Below are 16,462 nucleotides of genomic sequence, written 5' to 3'. Positions count from 1 at the left end.
AGTACATTTTTACATGTTTTTTGTTTTTATTTAATAGTTGGTTACTATGTGGCGATGACATTTAGTGGTTTTAGTCTCATTTTATAACAGTATATTTTGTCAATGTGGAGTTTTACTGTACGTTTTTATTTTCTTTCCTGCTCACAGCAAAAGGATCTTCTTTCTTCATTTTTGCTCTCAGGTTGTCTTTTTTTATTATTTTTTTTTTTCTTCACCTCGCATCATTTCGCCCCTGCTTGCATGTCTGCACATCCCTGTTGTATTTTTCTCCGTGTCTCCTTGGAGATTGTTACCATGACACACAGCTATCATTCAATTGGCTAAGCTCTGGTGCTGGAATGCTGGGCCCTTTAAGCCTCAGGTGGTTCGTATATAGGATTACGAAGTCAGTGTATCCCCGTGAGAGGTCTGTGTTTGTGCGAGTATAGGCTAATGCCAAGCTGCCGAGGTGCCCTATTAAGATTCAAATCCATTCACTAAAATAGCCTAAATGGCAAGCTATTTCAGTTAGCACGCAGTACACAACCCTGTGGCAGTACAGGGGAGAAGTAGACGTGTTTCATTATAGATGGAGAATGGAGCTGAGCTAATGCAGCAGGCTGAGTTTTGTGTGAATACATACAGGATGGATTAGGCTCGCTAAGCCAGGGGGAGGTGTGGTGTAGTAGCCTGAGGTGAAGCTTTTCTCGGCTCTCCTGTTGCTGTGATCATAACTGGGTCAATACTGCTCCCAGCTGGTGAAGCCTAGTACTGTTATACCTATTTTATATACCAGTGTTTTTCCTAAGTTTGTGAAAAACTGGTGCACTTATTTAGTGGGGGGATTTAAGGGTTCTTCAGAATATTTTTATGTTTTTCAATAAAATAAATATGCAATTTCACATCATTTTGACCATTATTATTACCATATTGGTGTCTAAAACTTTAGAAAAGTAGAGCACTTAATAATAATGAATTAATAACACTCCAGGACTCAAAGACAAAACTCTCTAAAGAAGTCCACAGGGGACCAACTACAACCATTAGATCTGAGAAAAATAATTTAGTTAGTTTTGATGCTCACAATTGGTTACATTCATTTGGCTTGGGTGGTTCCCAAAACTGCTTGGGTGCTGTGCCTAAGCCTTATAATGGTAGGGAAAACCCTGGGCATGCTAAAATATAGTGTGGAAATATCAGTTGCTCCACTCTTAACTCAGCATATGGAAGACGCTCTGGACCCTCTGGACCTCACCCGCTGATCAGGTAATTTGAGATGCTATGTCTAAGTGGGTCTAATACGTAGAGTGGCTTGTTATATCAGCTAAAAGCTCCCAGCTTCTTCTCGGTTATCTATTATTTATGCCACTGGAGGGCTGACACTGTATAACTTCCTGCCCAGGTTCCCTTAAGGAGCACATCAGGCTGCTGTCATTCCTCTGCAGACTTACATGTTGGAAAGCCTTAATGTCTGGCAGATTAGTATGAAACATGGCATTACCATTTAGTCTGCAGAAATGTCATTTTATTTTCATATGTTTTACCCTGAAATGGCTGCATGTGAACACTGGATGGTGCTCTTACGTCACGCTTCCCATCCCAAGAAACTGACGTGTCGCTTTGAGTTAGAAATTAATGTTTTTTGCTACTTTTTTAGTTCTGCGGTAAGTGATGGTTCTTTACAAAGACATTTCACTCTAACCACTATCACTTCTTGTACATTTTAGAAGAAGCAGTCCTGAAATGGGCATATGATGGCAAAATGGTTTGGGAGTGGTCTTCCCCACCATTCACTCCTCGTGTGCCTGTGTCCTGTTTGCATCCTCCAGATGGCACTCCTCTCTTACTGAAAGAATATTGTGGTACTCTTTAATCTGACACTCATCAACCATCCCTAATCCTCCTCTGTGCCCCACCCAAAAATCCTGTTAGGGCAATACTGTGCAGGGAAAAAAATATTTAAGGTGATGCTCTACTGTAGTTCTTCAATTTAAATCTTCAAATTGGCTCAACAACTAATTATGTAAGGCATTGTGCCCCCTAAATGCTCAACCTTAAATCTCACTCTCTCAACATTTAGAGTGAGATTTAAGGATGCAGTGACGTCGGTGAGTCAGTCCGAAGGTCAGTCGAGTAATGACGGTTTTAGGGCTGTTTTAGCAGAAGAATGGGAGATCTGTGTTTGAATGGGTTTAGGAGGCAGCAGCCCTTAGGGAGGTTGAACCGACGACAGTGAGTCAATATGTCCCCCTTAATGATTTCCAAACACATACTAGGAATGAGCCAGAGGACTCTCAAGGGCAGGGTGGGGAGGGCATCCTTCTGAGGCAGATGTTGAGCGCATGGAGCAGAAAATCAAAGTGGTAGAGTTCACACAAACACCATGGACTAGTTTTACAGCTCTTTAGGACTCTTTAGAGGTATCTGTAACAAAGTGTGTGTCTGTGTGTGTGTGTCTCAGTTAATGCATTGGTCAGAAATTATCATCAGTCTGGGCTGTCAGCATCTGTATGTTTTGATGGTATAAAGTGTTGTATTGCTGTGACAGAAGAGCGGCACTAAGAGAGAACTTCATAGAGCTCAAGTTCAATGGCGCCAGCGTTTTAGCTGACTCTTGTGTATGTGCCTGTTGCCATGGTTTCCAACTTTCATCAGGTGCCGTCCAAAGAGAGGGGCTAAGCCGAGGAAGAGGTGCTCCCACTTTCATCCTCCTCTGATCTGCTTCTCTGTACAACTGCCGGTTTCACGTGTTCATTTCCATACGTGGTGATTGGGTTCATCGCGGCTGCAGTGATTTTGATGCAGGAGTTGTTTTTAGGGAAGGAACATTTTTAGCTGCCTGTGTGGTTACATGAGTTAGAGGAGTACATGTCACCTCATATATTGCTGTCAGTTCTAATGATTTAGTCATCCTGTGAGGTTTGTTTTGATTTGCCAGAATCTGGGTGAGGGGGGCATTAGCTGATGTTTGCAACAATACAGAGGCGTGGCTACGAGGTAATCAAGTTCATCCCCAAAAACAAACAAATGGCAGACCCCCCCTTCTTTCCTCATCGCCAAGTGCCCCCTAAGCCATTTTTAGTCAGCTGGATAGGATTGGCAGGAGATGGTCTGGGGTGAAGAGAAGTCGAGTGGGGGCAGGAGGGGTAGGGCGCATGCCAGCCCCATTTGAGAAGTGCTCCCCCATTTTCTGCCTGTCGACTCGGGCCAGTGTCAGGGAGCTCCGGCGGGTCCAGGTCTGGCCGACTGGGCTAATGCAATGTGGCGTGTCACCCGGGGAATCTAGGTCAAGTTTAAAGCTGCCTAGCCCTGCCTGCCTCTGCTGCAGTGTGACGCTTCACAATCCCTCCCCTTCCATACACGCAATAATATTCAGCACACGTCCTTACCTACATTACAATTATTTTTTTTATTTAAATAGCATATATATAGACATAAATGAGATATACATTTTCCTTTTTTAGACCTACATAATCCCAGACATAAACACACATACACCCTGCTGCCTCTCCCCATCCCCCCCAACACCCCAGGGCCAAGCAAGCTCTCAGCCTCTCCACGGCGGAGCCCACGTGACGCTCCCCACGCCCAGCTGGGGAGGCGTTGTTTTTCTTCCATAGTAAAGCAGCAGGGCACGTGGACTCTCATGCTGCAGCCGAGTAGTGGAATGTCAGCACTATCTCTCCCTTACATTAGCCAGCCATCAGCCCCCGAGCTGTTCTTGTAGGACGTTGCCGCAGTGCTCGGTTTCAGCTGTGCCCTGCTTCTCGGTGTGCTTAATAAAGGGGAGGCATAGAGCTGGGAGATGTGGAAAAAGCAGTGCCATCCAGAGGTCAGGCTGCTGCATGGGCGTGGCACTGTTTTGGTCTTTAGCAAAATAGACCTCAACCTCTTAGGACCATCTGCAATCTACGAATATCTGGGATGTTGTTTTTTTTTTTTTGCTAGTATAAATCCAGTATTGTTAGATTTTATTGATATATTTTGTTATTTTATGTTAATGCAAAGTGACAAAATATATTATCACATTCAGCGTTAATTAAAATGTAATTTGTTTATATGATTACATTTTGAATTATTCTTTTCGGTTTAAAAAATTTATACTGTGAATTTGCTGAGCTGCACAGAAAAAGATCAATCGCATTAAATCGCTAAGTGCTCAGTAGTGGAATTAAATATTTCTCCATCGTCTCCAGTTGACTTCACTCCCAGCTAATCCGCTGTTTTTGGCGCATTACCTCATCTGTATTAATGTATTCATGTGCTTTCAAGTCCTACTACTACTGTACTCGCTCCTCACCGGGAGCTCGACTCTGATTGGCTGCTGCAATGTTTTCAATGGCACCAAATTTTTTTTGGACTCCATGGATACAGTGAGCTGTTGGGTAGATCAGCTCAGCCAATAGGAGAGCTGCGCGGGCTCCTGCTTGTCAGATTCTGCCCCTGGCCTTAGAAGCACCCCTCCCTTCCTTGCTGCGAACACGCGATGGCTCAGTGGGGGGGTTCAAAACAACAACAAGGCTGTCGTCGGGCTCTCTGTGGTGTCCTGGACATGCCAGCACTACTGGGTACTACTACAGCCACTGAGGGAGGGGGGTGGCTTCAATTCTTCAATCTCTCTCTCTCTCTCTCTTTTTCTTTTTCTCTCTTTCTCTTTTTTTTTTTTTTTTTTTTTTTTTTTTTTTCTCTCTCTCTCTCTCTCTCTCTCTTTAATACAGTATCTGTGTTCTCTTAGCCAGCACTTCATACTCTCCCTTCTCTCTTACTACGCTATCACTAAGCAACCAGTTACTCACAGTGTTTTGAAGTTATCTTTAAAGGGAGCGTTGTCATCATAAAAAGTCCATATAAGCTGCAAAAATGATTGCTGGTTTATAAGTTTGTGTGTTTATATAATGATTCTCAGCCTGAAATCTGAGTGGAAGAGTAGATTTAAAAAGCTGTAAAATGTAAAAATGTAATCGGCTCTTTTTCTGGTACTCTTGAAGATTCTCTGGTGGACTTTGAAATGCAGCCATGCAAATCCCCGTCCTTAAAATGACCTCATTTTAAACTGCATAAGGGAGCAGTGCCGGGCCTACAAGGCTGCCAGTGCCAGCACTGAATAACTGCAAAGCCCTGGTAGCTCTGCCAGCCAGCCAGCCAGCCGGTCGCTCATCCTCAGTCTGTGAGTGGCGGAAAGGTGGCAGTAGAGGACCAGAAGAGGCCTGGCGATGATGGGCAGTGCCCACATCATCCAGCAGGGTGAGGTCAGTGACAGCTATCATCCCTTCTGAGGCTGGATCAGGTGCTGCTTTCTGACAGCCAGCAAGGTGCCGAGGCTGGCACAGTCAGACATTCAGGTCACATTAGTGGAGGGTAAGAAGACGATTGATTGCATGAACATAGACAGGTGGGTCTTTGCGGGGGGGCCCTGGGGGCTGTTTGTTTTTAAAGTTTTTTTTTTGGGGTTTTAAAAAAAAAAAAAAAAAAAAAAAAAAAAAAAAAAAAAGAAAAAAAAAAAAAATTTATTTTTTCTTCTCTTTTCACCCTGGCGGTTTAAAAAACAAAAAACCAACAAAAACAAAAATTACCATTGTTTTTTTTTGGCTGGTGAGGGAAGCAAATCTATCAGCTTTTTGCATATTTTACCAGCTAGTGGCTGGTGCGAATTTCCAACCCTGATACAGAGTTTTAAAAAGGGTCCTGGTTGCGAGGTTTTGCAGGATAAATTGGAGTAAATTGCATTGGTTGAAAATGAAAAAACAAAAGTAAAGTGTTATAAAATATTTCATGAAAATTTTTTTTTTTTAGATGCACGTAAAAGGACTGCAACAGTTATTTTTTGACATTTATTAACATTATCAATTAATCTAATTCCTTTTTCAATTAATTTAGTCTGTAAATTAGTCTGTCCTTCAAAATTCCCGAGTCCAAGTCTTGAAATGTCTTGTTTTGTCTGAACAACCAAAGTCCAAAACCTGAAGATAATAACTTCAGCTAGCAAATATTCAGATTTAAGAAAGTGAAGCCAGAGAATTATTTGTTTAGACAGTGACTTAAACAATTAATTGATAATCAAAAAAGTTGCAGATTAATCTTTTGTCGTTCAATTCATTGTTTCAGCTCTAGTGAGAAGTATGTGTGTCAGTGTGTTGGGAGACAGTGAACCTGAGTAAGCATTAACATGTCAAAGGCATTGTTTGCTCCTTTAACATCTATTAATAGACTGTGGCGATCAAGTACCTGGTTTTAAGGAAGGTCATTTTTATAAAATCTTTGTGTATGCTAACTCATCAGTTGTGTAGAAACTGCATTACTAATAGTGTCTGTGTTCAAGTAAGGACATGACCCACTGCTAGGTTTTCAAGATGCAAGACATGTCACCGCTCCCACCTCACCCCCCGATAGTAGATCTAATGCATTTTAAAACCACTCCATCTAACCCTCAGCTCGGGACTGCTGAGTGTGTACTTTGCTCTGTCGCAACACCTCCCTGTCTCCCGGCATTACCTGTTTTGGCATGATTTGCCCTGTCACCACTGGCCACTCACTCAGTCACTTTGGCTCTTTACATGTCACTCATTTCAGATGACATCTGCCTGCCGAAGTTTACCTTTGTCATTATTCTGCATCGACCCTCCTTCTGCCCTCTCGGAGTACATCCTGTCCATCTCCGCTCCGTCACCAAGGGTTAAATCTGTCTGCGTTGATGGAGCCTGCTGCTGTTTCTCTCTACAAACTGCCACAGATCTCTGACTCGTCATATGTCTGTTGACATTTGCTTCTGTGAATGATCGGTGCGGCGCTTTCTAGGAGTGGGGAGGAGCAGAGAGCTGTGCAAGGCTGTCACCTCTCATAGCACATATCACAGCTGAGGTGTACGTTGAGTAAAGGTATACAGTCATATGTATGCCTCAGCAGGGAAGGTATGAATGCCATAGTAAAGTCACTGTATGACTGCCAAAGCTCAGACACACTATTCTTCTTCTCTTCCTCAGTCATCCTCTTCTTTAACCTGCAAGTCACCTGAAGTCTCATTTACAACAACATGGCAAAGTAAAAACTAGAGTAATATAGCCATATATATAAATAAATAAATAGCATAGAAAGTAAAATCTAATTTCTATGGATTTGGCACAGTTGTTGGGCCACTGTAAGTTAATATGCTGAACTAGACTGGATCGACTAGAATTAATTTGCAGGATAATTGCCGGCACCGCCAGATCTTCCTGTGATGTGTGTTGCCGCTGTCTAACTCCGTTCTCTTCGGGGAAACATCAACAATCTTCGAGCTAGCAAGCTACACGCTGAAAATTGCCAGTTTTGAAGAAGATTTGGGTCATGCAACAAGGCAGGCCTGCTTGGTTCTTTCGGGGAATGTTTGTAAAGATTTACAAAGAACATGTTCACGACATTTACAATGCTAGACTATGCTGAACAGTAATGAAATCTAGTTAAAAAGTTCAAATAAAAGTGTGAAAGTTTGGCAGCAGGTGGTGTGTAGCTGTGTTTTGTTGGTCTTTTAGTAATTTCTGGGTGAAAGTCTGCAAGACTGCAGTGTTGTTAGAGTGCACTGTGGTTCAGGCTCTGTTTTGGTGCCGGATCATATCTTCACCTTACACACTCTACTATCTATTGCTGCAACGATTTCTTGTTAAACTGAAAATTCTCTCTGGTGTGAGGATGTGATGCCTTTTCTCTGTTATATAATTGTAAATTGAATATATTTTTGGTTTGTTTGACAAAACCATTGAAGACATTGCTTTGGGCTTGGAAATGCTTAGTTTAGACAACAAAATAATCAACATTTAATAATTATTATAGATGTCCATTGAATAAATGATCATTATTCAGTTAGGGTTGCAAATAACAGTTATTGTCATATATCGATTAAGCTGCTGATTTTTGTTTTCTCGACTAAAGTTTTCCTGGAGAAGGCAAAAAGAAACCCGACCAGAATTTGAAAATGCATACCGTGATTCGAGGCTCTAGCTAGCTACATGCACATTAATTTGAATTAGTTGCAGCCGTGAGCCTTTGGCAACGGTTAGCAGAAGGCCAAACTATTAGCAACATTTTCTCTCCATCTCTGAAACGCTTCGCCGTATTGACACGTTTTTATTGCGTTTTATTGTTAGACTCTTTTTGAGAAGTCGGTCTTCCTCTTTTTGGGTTGCTTTGCAGTGTACACAGTTGTTGCCAGTGTTTGAATAGCATGTTTTTCTGCAGGATTTTCCACCATTGAATCACACTTTTACCATCTGAAGGGACGTTCACATGCATCTGTATTTTTAGAACAGCCAATAGGAAGGCCCTCTCTCTGAAATGACCTGTGATTGGCCAAAGTCTCCTGTCACAACTAGATTTTATGAAGCCTGACAACAGAGCCAAGAGTCTAGCTTTCTTTCAGACCACCTGAATTACCGTACGCTGAAAGGTTATTACATGTCTGCACCGTGACGCAAAAAACTAAGAACTGACTCATGGAATGCATATGTCTATTATATTATACAGACACACTGGGCTAGATTTATCAAGCCGTTTGCGTCTGTTTCCAGGCGCTAATTGGTCGCAAAGACGGACGTAACCGATGCGGGCTATTTACAAACAGGGCGCACTTGGGTAAAATCGCAGACTGTCTGCCACATGAGCGAGAAGAGACAAGTTGCGCTTTCAATATGTGTTCGTGGGAGGGTCGTGGGGAAAGTGGGAGTTCCACCCAAAAAGGTGGGAGGATAAGCGCAAAGTGCACCTAATTATATATTCTGTGGTATTTACAAAGACGTTCAGTAAGAGCGCGCCTCTATTCTGCGGGGGAAATTCTCCGCCTTTTAAAAGCAGGTCTAAACCAGCCGCAATCAAGTTTCCTCGTGGATCTTTATGCCGCTGGTGAAATGGCAACAGTAATTTGAGCAAGACGAAGACATAATATTTTTAACACAAGAATTACACTTTGTCAGTGAACACAATATCATTTAGCGTTACAGATCAAGCAGCCATGCAATATTGGAGTTACTGGAAGAAATCAAAGATGAAATTGAATCTCCCACTCAGCGTTCACATCCCATTCCAGCAGTTGTTAAACTCCTCGCTACATTACAAATATTGGCATCAGGATCATTTCAAACAGTCATAGCATCAGCAGTGGGAATATCGCAGTCTGCACTCAGTCATATCATAGCACCAGTACCGCTTTGCTACAGCGCAATTTACGGTATAGTGGGCGGAGAAAGACGCTGATTGCCTGATGGGTGTCAGGGTTGATAAATACTACGCAAAGTGTGGAAGCATAGCGTGCGCTATTACCGAACTCTCATAAACAGACGCAGCGCAAACTGCGCTAGTGTTAGTAAATTAGGCCCTCTGTGCTCTTGCAGTAAATACAGTGGTGCTCACAAGTTTATGAACCCATACTAAAGTTGACTAAAAAGAGGAATAAAAAAATCCTCTTTTGGAGATTGAAAAAAATAGGAAAAATCCAATCTTTAAGGACACCACTTTTCTTTGTGAATGAATAATGTATCATAAATAAATGATCTTCCTTAAAATACAGGGGGCATAAGTATACACACCCCTATGTTAAATTCCAATAGAGGCAGGGAGATTTCTATTTTTAAAGGCCATTTCATGGATCCAGGATACTATGCATTCTGATTAAAGTTCCCTTGGACTTAAATTAGCCCCACATCATCACCATACCTAGAGATTGGCATGGTTTTATTTCAGCTAGCCTAATAGCTGATTTGATTTTATGGAAAGTACCCTATGCCAATCTCTAGGTATGGTGAAGTGTATCTGATGATGTGGGGCTATTTTAATTCCAAAGGCCAAGGGAACTTTATTAGGATGCATAGTATCCTGGATCCATGAAATAACTGGCCTTTAAAAATAGAAATCTTCCTGCCTCTATGGGAATTTAACATAGGGGTGTGTATACTTATGCCCCCTGTATTTTAAGGAAGAACATTATTTACTTACGATACATTCATTCACAAAGAAAATTGGTGTCCTTAAAGGTTGGCTTTTTCCTATTTTTTTATTTTTTTTTATTAAGGCATTAAAATCAATTTCCAAAAGATTTTTTTTAATTCCTCTTTTTAGTCAACTTTAGCATGGGTTCATAAACTTATGAGCACCACTGTATAAGTCACTGCACCACAGGTGCTTACGTTACAAAGGCATGTTAAATACTGACGATATGTTTCACCTCCCTTGACGAACGCACTGCATTGCATTTCCTAATTCTGTGAGTGAATCCCAAATCCTAAAAGGTAAAATTCACATGCAAACAAGAGACTTCATAAATGGGTCCTCTCTATGTTTCTGCATGACAACTTCCTTCCTCCAAAGTTTAATTGGATGTGTCCTGTCATGTGCAGCAAACAACTACTTACTTCATGTGTAGATGAGATTATATGTAATTTCCCTGCGGTGGCTCGCAAAATGGATTACTTTGCATACAGCTGCCTGCAAAGGCTCACGATTGCTGGGAAAAAAAGTTAATAAAGCAGAAAAACATAAACGGGATTATTTTTGGGGACTTTTTGGTTTGACATCTGGTTTGGCAACAGCCTGGGCACAGGAAACACACATGGGAGGGGGGTCCAAGGGGAGCGCTGGTGCCTATGAGCATTGGGCACATCTGGGGCACCACCGAGTTCACACAGGCACCAGAGCAGTAAAGCGGAGCAGGAGTGAGGTTTCATGGATACAGTAGTGTTTCACCACCTGCTCACTGTACTGCTCCATTTACTGATTTTTCTCTCTATTCCTCAACAGGTATCGTAACATGGGGAACCTACTGAAAGTTTTGACTTGCACAGATCTGGAACAGGAGCCCAATTTTTTCCTCGATTTTGAAAGTGAGTTTCTTTTTTAAGTAATGAATATCTTACCATAACATTATCAACTCTGAAACTCTTAAGTCTTTTCACCCCCACTTATCTTTTACACAGTGTTCTTCCCAGAGGCAAAATAATCAAATCTACCACTAGAGCTTCTGCACTTTTCAACAACCTGACTCTTCCATGCTGGAATGTGTGCAGAATATCAATCGGGGCAGAGTTGCAGAGAGCCCCTTCCTCAAATATAAAGCACTGAAGTTCAGCTGCTGCGTAGCCTAAGGCCCCTTAACACGGCATGATCCTGTACTTAGAATTCTCACACTTGGCAAAGCCAGAGACTCAGTCATACCTTTAGAGAAAACAATGCCTCATACAGCTCACACTGTTTCTAGGACATTTTTTTTATATTTAAAGAGCATTGTGATTATATCTCCAACAAATACCTTTTATGCAACACTTACATTGTAATGTTTTCTCTAAATTAACTGCATTCTCAGCATTGTATCTGCATTTTCAGAATGCTGTTACGCAGCAAAATCAGACGTCTGGGAGACTCGCACCAAATATCTAAATTATGATTTTGAAATGAATAATTAAAAAATAAATTACAATGCAAAAATAAAAGAAATGCCATATGGTGAAACACCTTTACTGTAGCTGCTGATAGGAGCTGTGTTTTAGGTATTTCTTCTGCAGGGGAGCAGAAGTTTACAGTCATCACACTTGGCAAGGTGTTCTTGCTTCAGGTGGTGGATAAGGTTCAGAGTGTTGCCATTCTTTATTGCCACTTCTCTCAAACCAAAAACAAGCAAACAAAACTCTGAAACTGAACCGTCTCTACACCCAGAGCTGTATGCAGAGAGTGCATAACCCTTTTTCATTTGTCTTCTCCTATCTTGCTCCATTTTCCTCCTCTCAGCCAGGAAAGTGGGTGGTGTCAAAACTTAACAGGAAGCGCTGGAAAGATGAGATTATTTTAGCGAACTTTTCATTTGCATAATTGAAAGTTGCATATTAGACTTTCAATCGTATCAGAGGATATGATAGACTTCCTAGAGCTGTCTTTTACTCATGTTCAGCCCAGTGTGAATATGGATTAGGTACCAATCCCATTGTTGTTGTCCTTGGCAGATGCCCAGCCCACAGATGCAGAGCGAGAGGTGTGGGAGCAGGTGGACGTGGTGCTGAAGGACGCTAAGGCGGTCCTGGATGAGCTGCAGGCGTACAAAGGAGCGGGGCAAGAGATCAGAGAGGTACACCTGATACAAATATCCACCTCCGACTGACAGGACACAGAGCTGCTACAGAGTTAGGACAGACTGCTGTGCAGGAAAGCTTCATAGGGGGACTTTATTTAGAGTTCATGAGGAGTATAGGTTTTACCTGTAACTGGATCTGATGACTCCTCTTGGCCCTATTGCCCTCTATAAATAGCCAGTTTTTTTTTTTTTTGGTTTAAAAAAGAAGTTTAAAAAAATCCATGATTCTGACTTCTTCTCAGTTCTGGCCTTTAAATAAGGCCTGACACCAGAGACATTTTACATTTCATTTCCAACTGTAGAAGTATTTTTTGGTGTTACACACCTAGAGTGAACAGCTAGGGTGCAGTCAAATACCTTCAGTATCCTCAAAAATCAGCAGATTCTTAAACTTTCATGGTAACCTCAGGAGCACAGAGTGAAAATGTTTTTTTCCATCTCCTTTTATCTGGCTGAGAATGACCTTTTTTCTTTTTAAGAGTTCTCCTATAACATCATTACTCATGATGGACAGTTTAGATAAATCATTGTAGTAGAACCAAAAAAATAATAATCTTATCTTATGCTAGTAAGATGTAGCCTTCAAACGCTAGCCTCAGAGGTCTGATGAGCTCACTTCTTTTTAACTACATCCCCAGATTTTTTTTTTAAGCTTGTAGTCTTTAGCCACAAAAGTCTTTATACCATTTTTTTTAAAGGTCCCATGACATGGTGCTCTTTGGATGCTTTTAAATAGACCTTAGTGGTCCCCTAATACTGTATCTGAAGTCTCTTTCCCGAAATTCAGCCTTGGTGCAGAATTACAGCCACTAGAGCCAGTCCCACAATTTAGTATGTAACTTAGTATGTGCCATTTCTGTGTCTGTAGCTATTAAGGAGGAGAGAGGGGGGGCAAGGTGGAGGGTGGGGGTGTGGCCTTGACCAACTGCCACTTTGCTCGTTTGAAAGCCATGATGTCTCTCTCTCATGGGTGGGCCAAATTCTCTGGGCGGGCAAAGCAGAGAAAGGGGAGGTAACCTTGCTCCTTATGACCTCATAAGGAGAAGATTCCAGATCGGCCCATCTGAGCTTTCATTTTCTCAAAGGCAGAGCAGGATACCCAGGGCTCGGTTTATACCTATTGCCTTTTCTAGCCACTGGGGGACCATAAGCAGGCTGGGGGAACGCTTATTAATGTTAAAAAGTGAAATTGTCATGCCATGGGAACTTTTTAAAATATGCAGTAGTGCTTCCCAAGACCTGTAAATCGGTGGAATTCCCCTAGAAAAGGGTTACTACACACAGTTATGGGTGACTTAAATTGTATTTACCTTTACAAACGTGTACCTTCTGTAAGATTTATGATTTTTTTATTTTTTGGTGTTTGTATTTCCAGGCAATCCAGAATCCAAACGATGAAGTGTTACAGGAGCAGGCGTGGGCGGCTGTGGTTCCCCTGGTGGGGAAACTGAAGAAGTTCTATCAGTTCTCCCAGAGATTAGGTACGTATCTGTCTGTCCTGTGTCTACACGAACCTTCGTTATGTAGGCCAGGAAAATTTACACAAGTGGTTCTCAGAATCGCACTCATGGTTTCAAGTGGAACAAACTTAGGTGTCCTGTGAGATTTTGCTCAAGCACAAGCACCGTTATGTGTGACTGACAGGCTTGTGCACAATTCAGAATTGAATTGAGAATGACTCCTAAATTCCAATTCAATAATTGAATTTGAATTGATGTCAAAAATAGGATCTAGAATTACAATTTGAATTAAAGGAAGCAGAATTGCAATTCAATCAAAATTCAAAGAAATTCATATTCATAATTTAAATGAAGTGTTTAATAATTAAGCTTTACAATATATGTCAGCTATGATTGCATTACATATTCTATAATTGATATTAGTTTGAACTACTAGTCACAGAACAAATAATTCAGTTTTAATTATTGTAATTGTAATTTTGTGGAATATGATGGAACATGACTCCATTTCCCAGAATGCTTTAATTTAACCAAGTATTTAAAATGGTTGCCAAACAATTTGAGGTGGACATTTGTTTGAAAGCTTCTTTTCTACACAATTTGATGGTCAACACAGGACTTTTTAAGTTTCAGAAGTCCCTTACAACTTCAGATTATAAATGTTTATAGATTTGACACCTGTAATAACTGTGACATGGAAAATAATAGCAGGCCTAAAAGGTCATCTGTACTAGTTTATTTTGAAGAACCAATTCCAACAAGAACACCTGGAAACCACAGAGTCATATGCAAGCACTGCAGTGCTCCAGTCTGTGGCTCCATCAAGGTTACTTCAAATTTCAAAAGGCATCTACAAGTAAGTTAACAGACAGACAGTCTTTTATTTTCAAACCATCTCTTGATGGTATTATGCTACGGATATTTGATATAATCACTGTTGGGGTCACTACTCAAGAATGTGTAATACACATTATTCACTTTTACCCTTACCCCATAATGCATTACCTTACTTGTTATTCTCTATGGATAGTAACTCATTACTCTACTCATTACATTACTGTACAGCAAGAGCCTGGCATATAGCTTATAAAGGGCTTAAACACACCTTCAACTCACAACACAACAGTCACAGTAACATTGATGTGTTACATTACTCAGTTACAGCCAAATGTGATTATATTATGGCATTACTTTGTAAGGAGTAACCCCCAACACTGGATATGATATGTGTTTAAAAGCATGCAAGCACACTTTACTTATTACTTATTGTAAATCAAGAAACAATTCTTTTTCAATTGTGGAATTAATAGAAATATTTGTTCTCTTGATCTAGTGATCTATATTTTGGAACAAAATGTATGCAGGGTTGAGGAGTCACTAGTTGCGTGTAATGAAATTATGTTATGAAATTACAAAATTAATGTAATTGTATTTAGTTGTATTTCTGAGGTAAAATGTGTAATTCAATTAGTTACTAATCAAATTAAAAGTAAATGGCTTTGCATTGATAAAGTAATCCAAATAAAGTAATCCAAACCACATTTATAATGGGTAACTTATAACAGTAAGCAATTTCTAAAGTAACCTTCCTAGCACTGAATGCATGTGAGATTCAACACCTTCTTTCTGATGTGTGGCTGTGTGGAATTTCTTCGAATTGCAATTCATTTAATTCCACTTCCTGTCATTCCAATTCAAATTCAACTTCCTGTGGGGCGGAGTCAATTCAATTCCAATTCATGAATTGAATGAAGGCCAATTCTGAAATTCTGGATTTTGCACAAGCCTGGTGACTGAAAAATCCTAATGTGCAACAATTTGTGCTGTCAACAGTTTTAATGCAGTTCATCATTTTAAGCAAGTGTCAGACGTGATACCATGAAGGACGAAAGCAGACGTCCTTCGTGTAAAAGGTCTTTTAGTGCCGCCACATAGACACATCCTCCATACATGACCTTAATTGTTTGCATGTGCATCTGCAATATTGACTGCTGAGCTGCAAAAGTCAACAGACATGCAACGACACACACACACACACACACACACACACACACACACACACACACACACACACACACACACACACACACACACACACACACACACACACACACACACACACAACATGCACTCCAGCCTTAAATAAACAAGCTTTGAAAACCCCCACAGCCATGCATTTCTCAACATGCTGCTTGCGTTGCACTGTGCACTGACCTCTGTGTAGGATGGGGCTATAGGTTGTTTAATTAGCATGGATACAAGGGGAAGCGGGGAGTAGGCTTACTGCTCCCTGATCTTCTTACGACCCTGAGGCTGAGTGGGGGGAGTGGAGCCCGCCATGCCTTGACGCCCTCAACCCTGTAATCCCAGTGGCGGTGGAGAAGGTAGTCAATGGGAGCAGTGGGCGGCAGAAGCCTGGTGATGGCTGTTATGTAACGAAGTAGGCCATCTCCCAGCCTCGGCTGCTGCTCTATTTCACTGCCTCGCCTTTAGGCTTCACGGCCAGTGATGGCCTCCGCAGCCGGCTGTCCTGGCTGATATGCGTGAAGCTGAGAAACCTTTTCTACAGGCTGGTGGATCTGCAGAGCACCACTACCAAGATTGATAGATATTATGCAATAAGCTTTGCACTGGAATTGAAGGGACAGATTTCTCCTGCTCAAACTACAAGTTATTGCGTTGATTCACAATATTTTACTTAAATTTTACATTGCTGACAGAACAGTATACATTTTCTAGCTACAAAACCCAAGGTGTTATCCTCATATTACTTGTTTTGTTAGTCAAAACATTCAAAAAACCCTCAGTATTAAATTTACAGAACTATAAAACGGAATAGCTACAAAATTGTCACATTTAAGAAGCTGGAACCTGTAAATGTGACTGTGGATTTTTGCCTTATAATTGACTTAAATTGGTAACGTGTATAAATAAATAG

The 16,462-nt window shown here is 41.1% G+C and overlaps 1 protein-coding gene across 1 annotated transcript in view; it reads left to right on the top strand.

Moving 5' to 3' along the window:
- Positions 1-16,462, top strand: part of fam49bb (family with sequence similarity 49 member Bb) — a 38,158-nt gene that overhangs the window by 10,785 nt on the left and 10,911 nt on the right. Inside the window, exons 3-5 of the mRNA XM_039790486.1 lie at positions 10,741-10,823; positions 11,937-12,058; positions 13,440-13,545. Of these exons, the coding sequence (XP_039646420.1) occupies positions 10,751-10,823; positions 11,937-12,058; positions 13,440-13,545 (301 nt within the window). The 5' untranslated portion in view covers positions 10,741-10,750. The remainder of the gene's footprint in view (positions 1-10,740; positions 10,824-11,936; positions 12,059-13,439; positions 13,546-16,462) is intronic.

This window comes from Perca fluviatilis, chromosome 22 (genome assembly GCF_010015445.1).
Source record: "Perca fluviatilis chromosome 22, GENO_Pfluv_1.0, whole genome shotgun sequence".
NCBI classification, from domain to species: Eukaryota; Metazoa; Chordata; class Actinopteri; order Perciformes; family Percidae; genus Perca; species Perca fluviatilis.
This window is presented reverse-complemented; position numbering and strand designations above follow the sequence as displayed.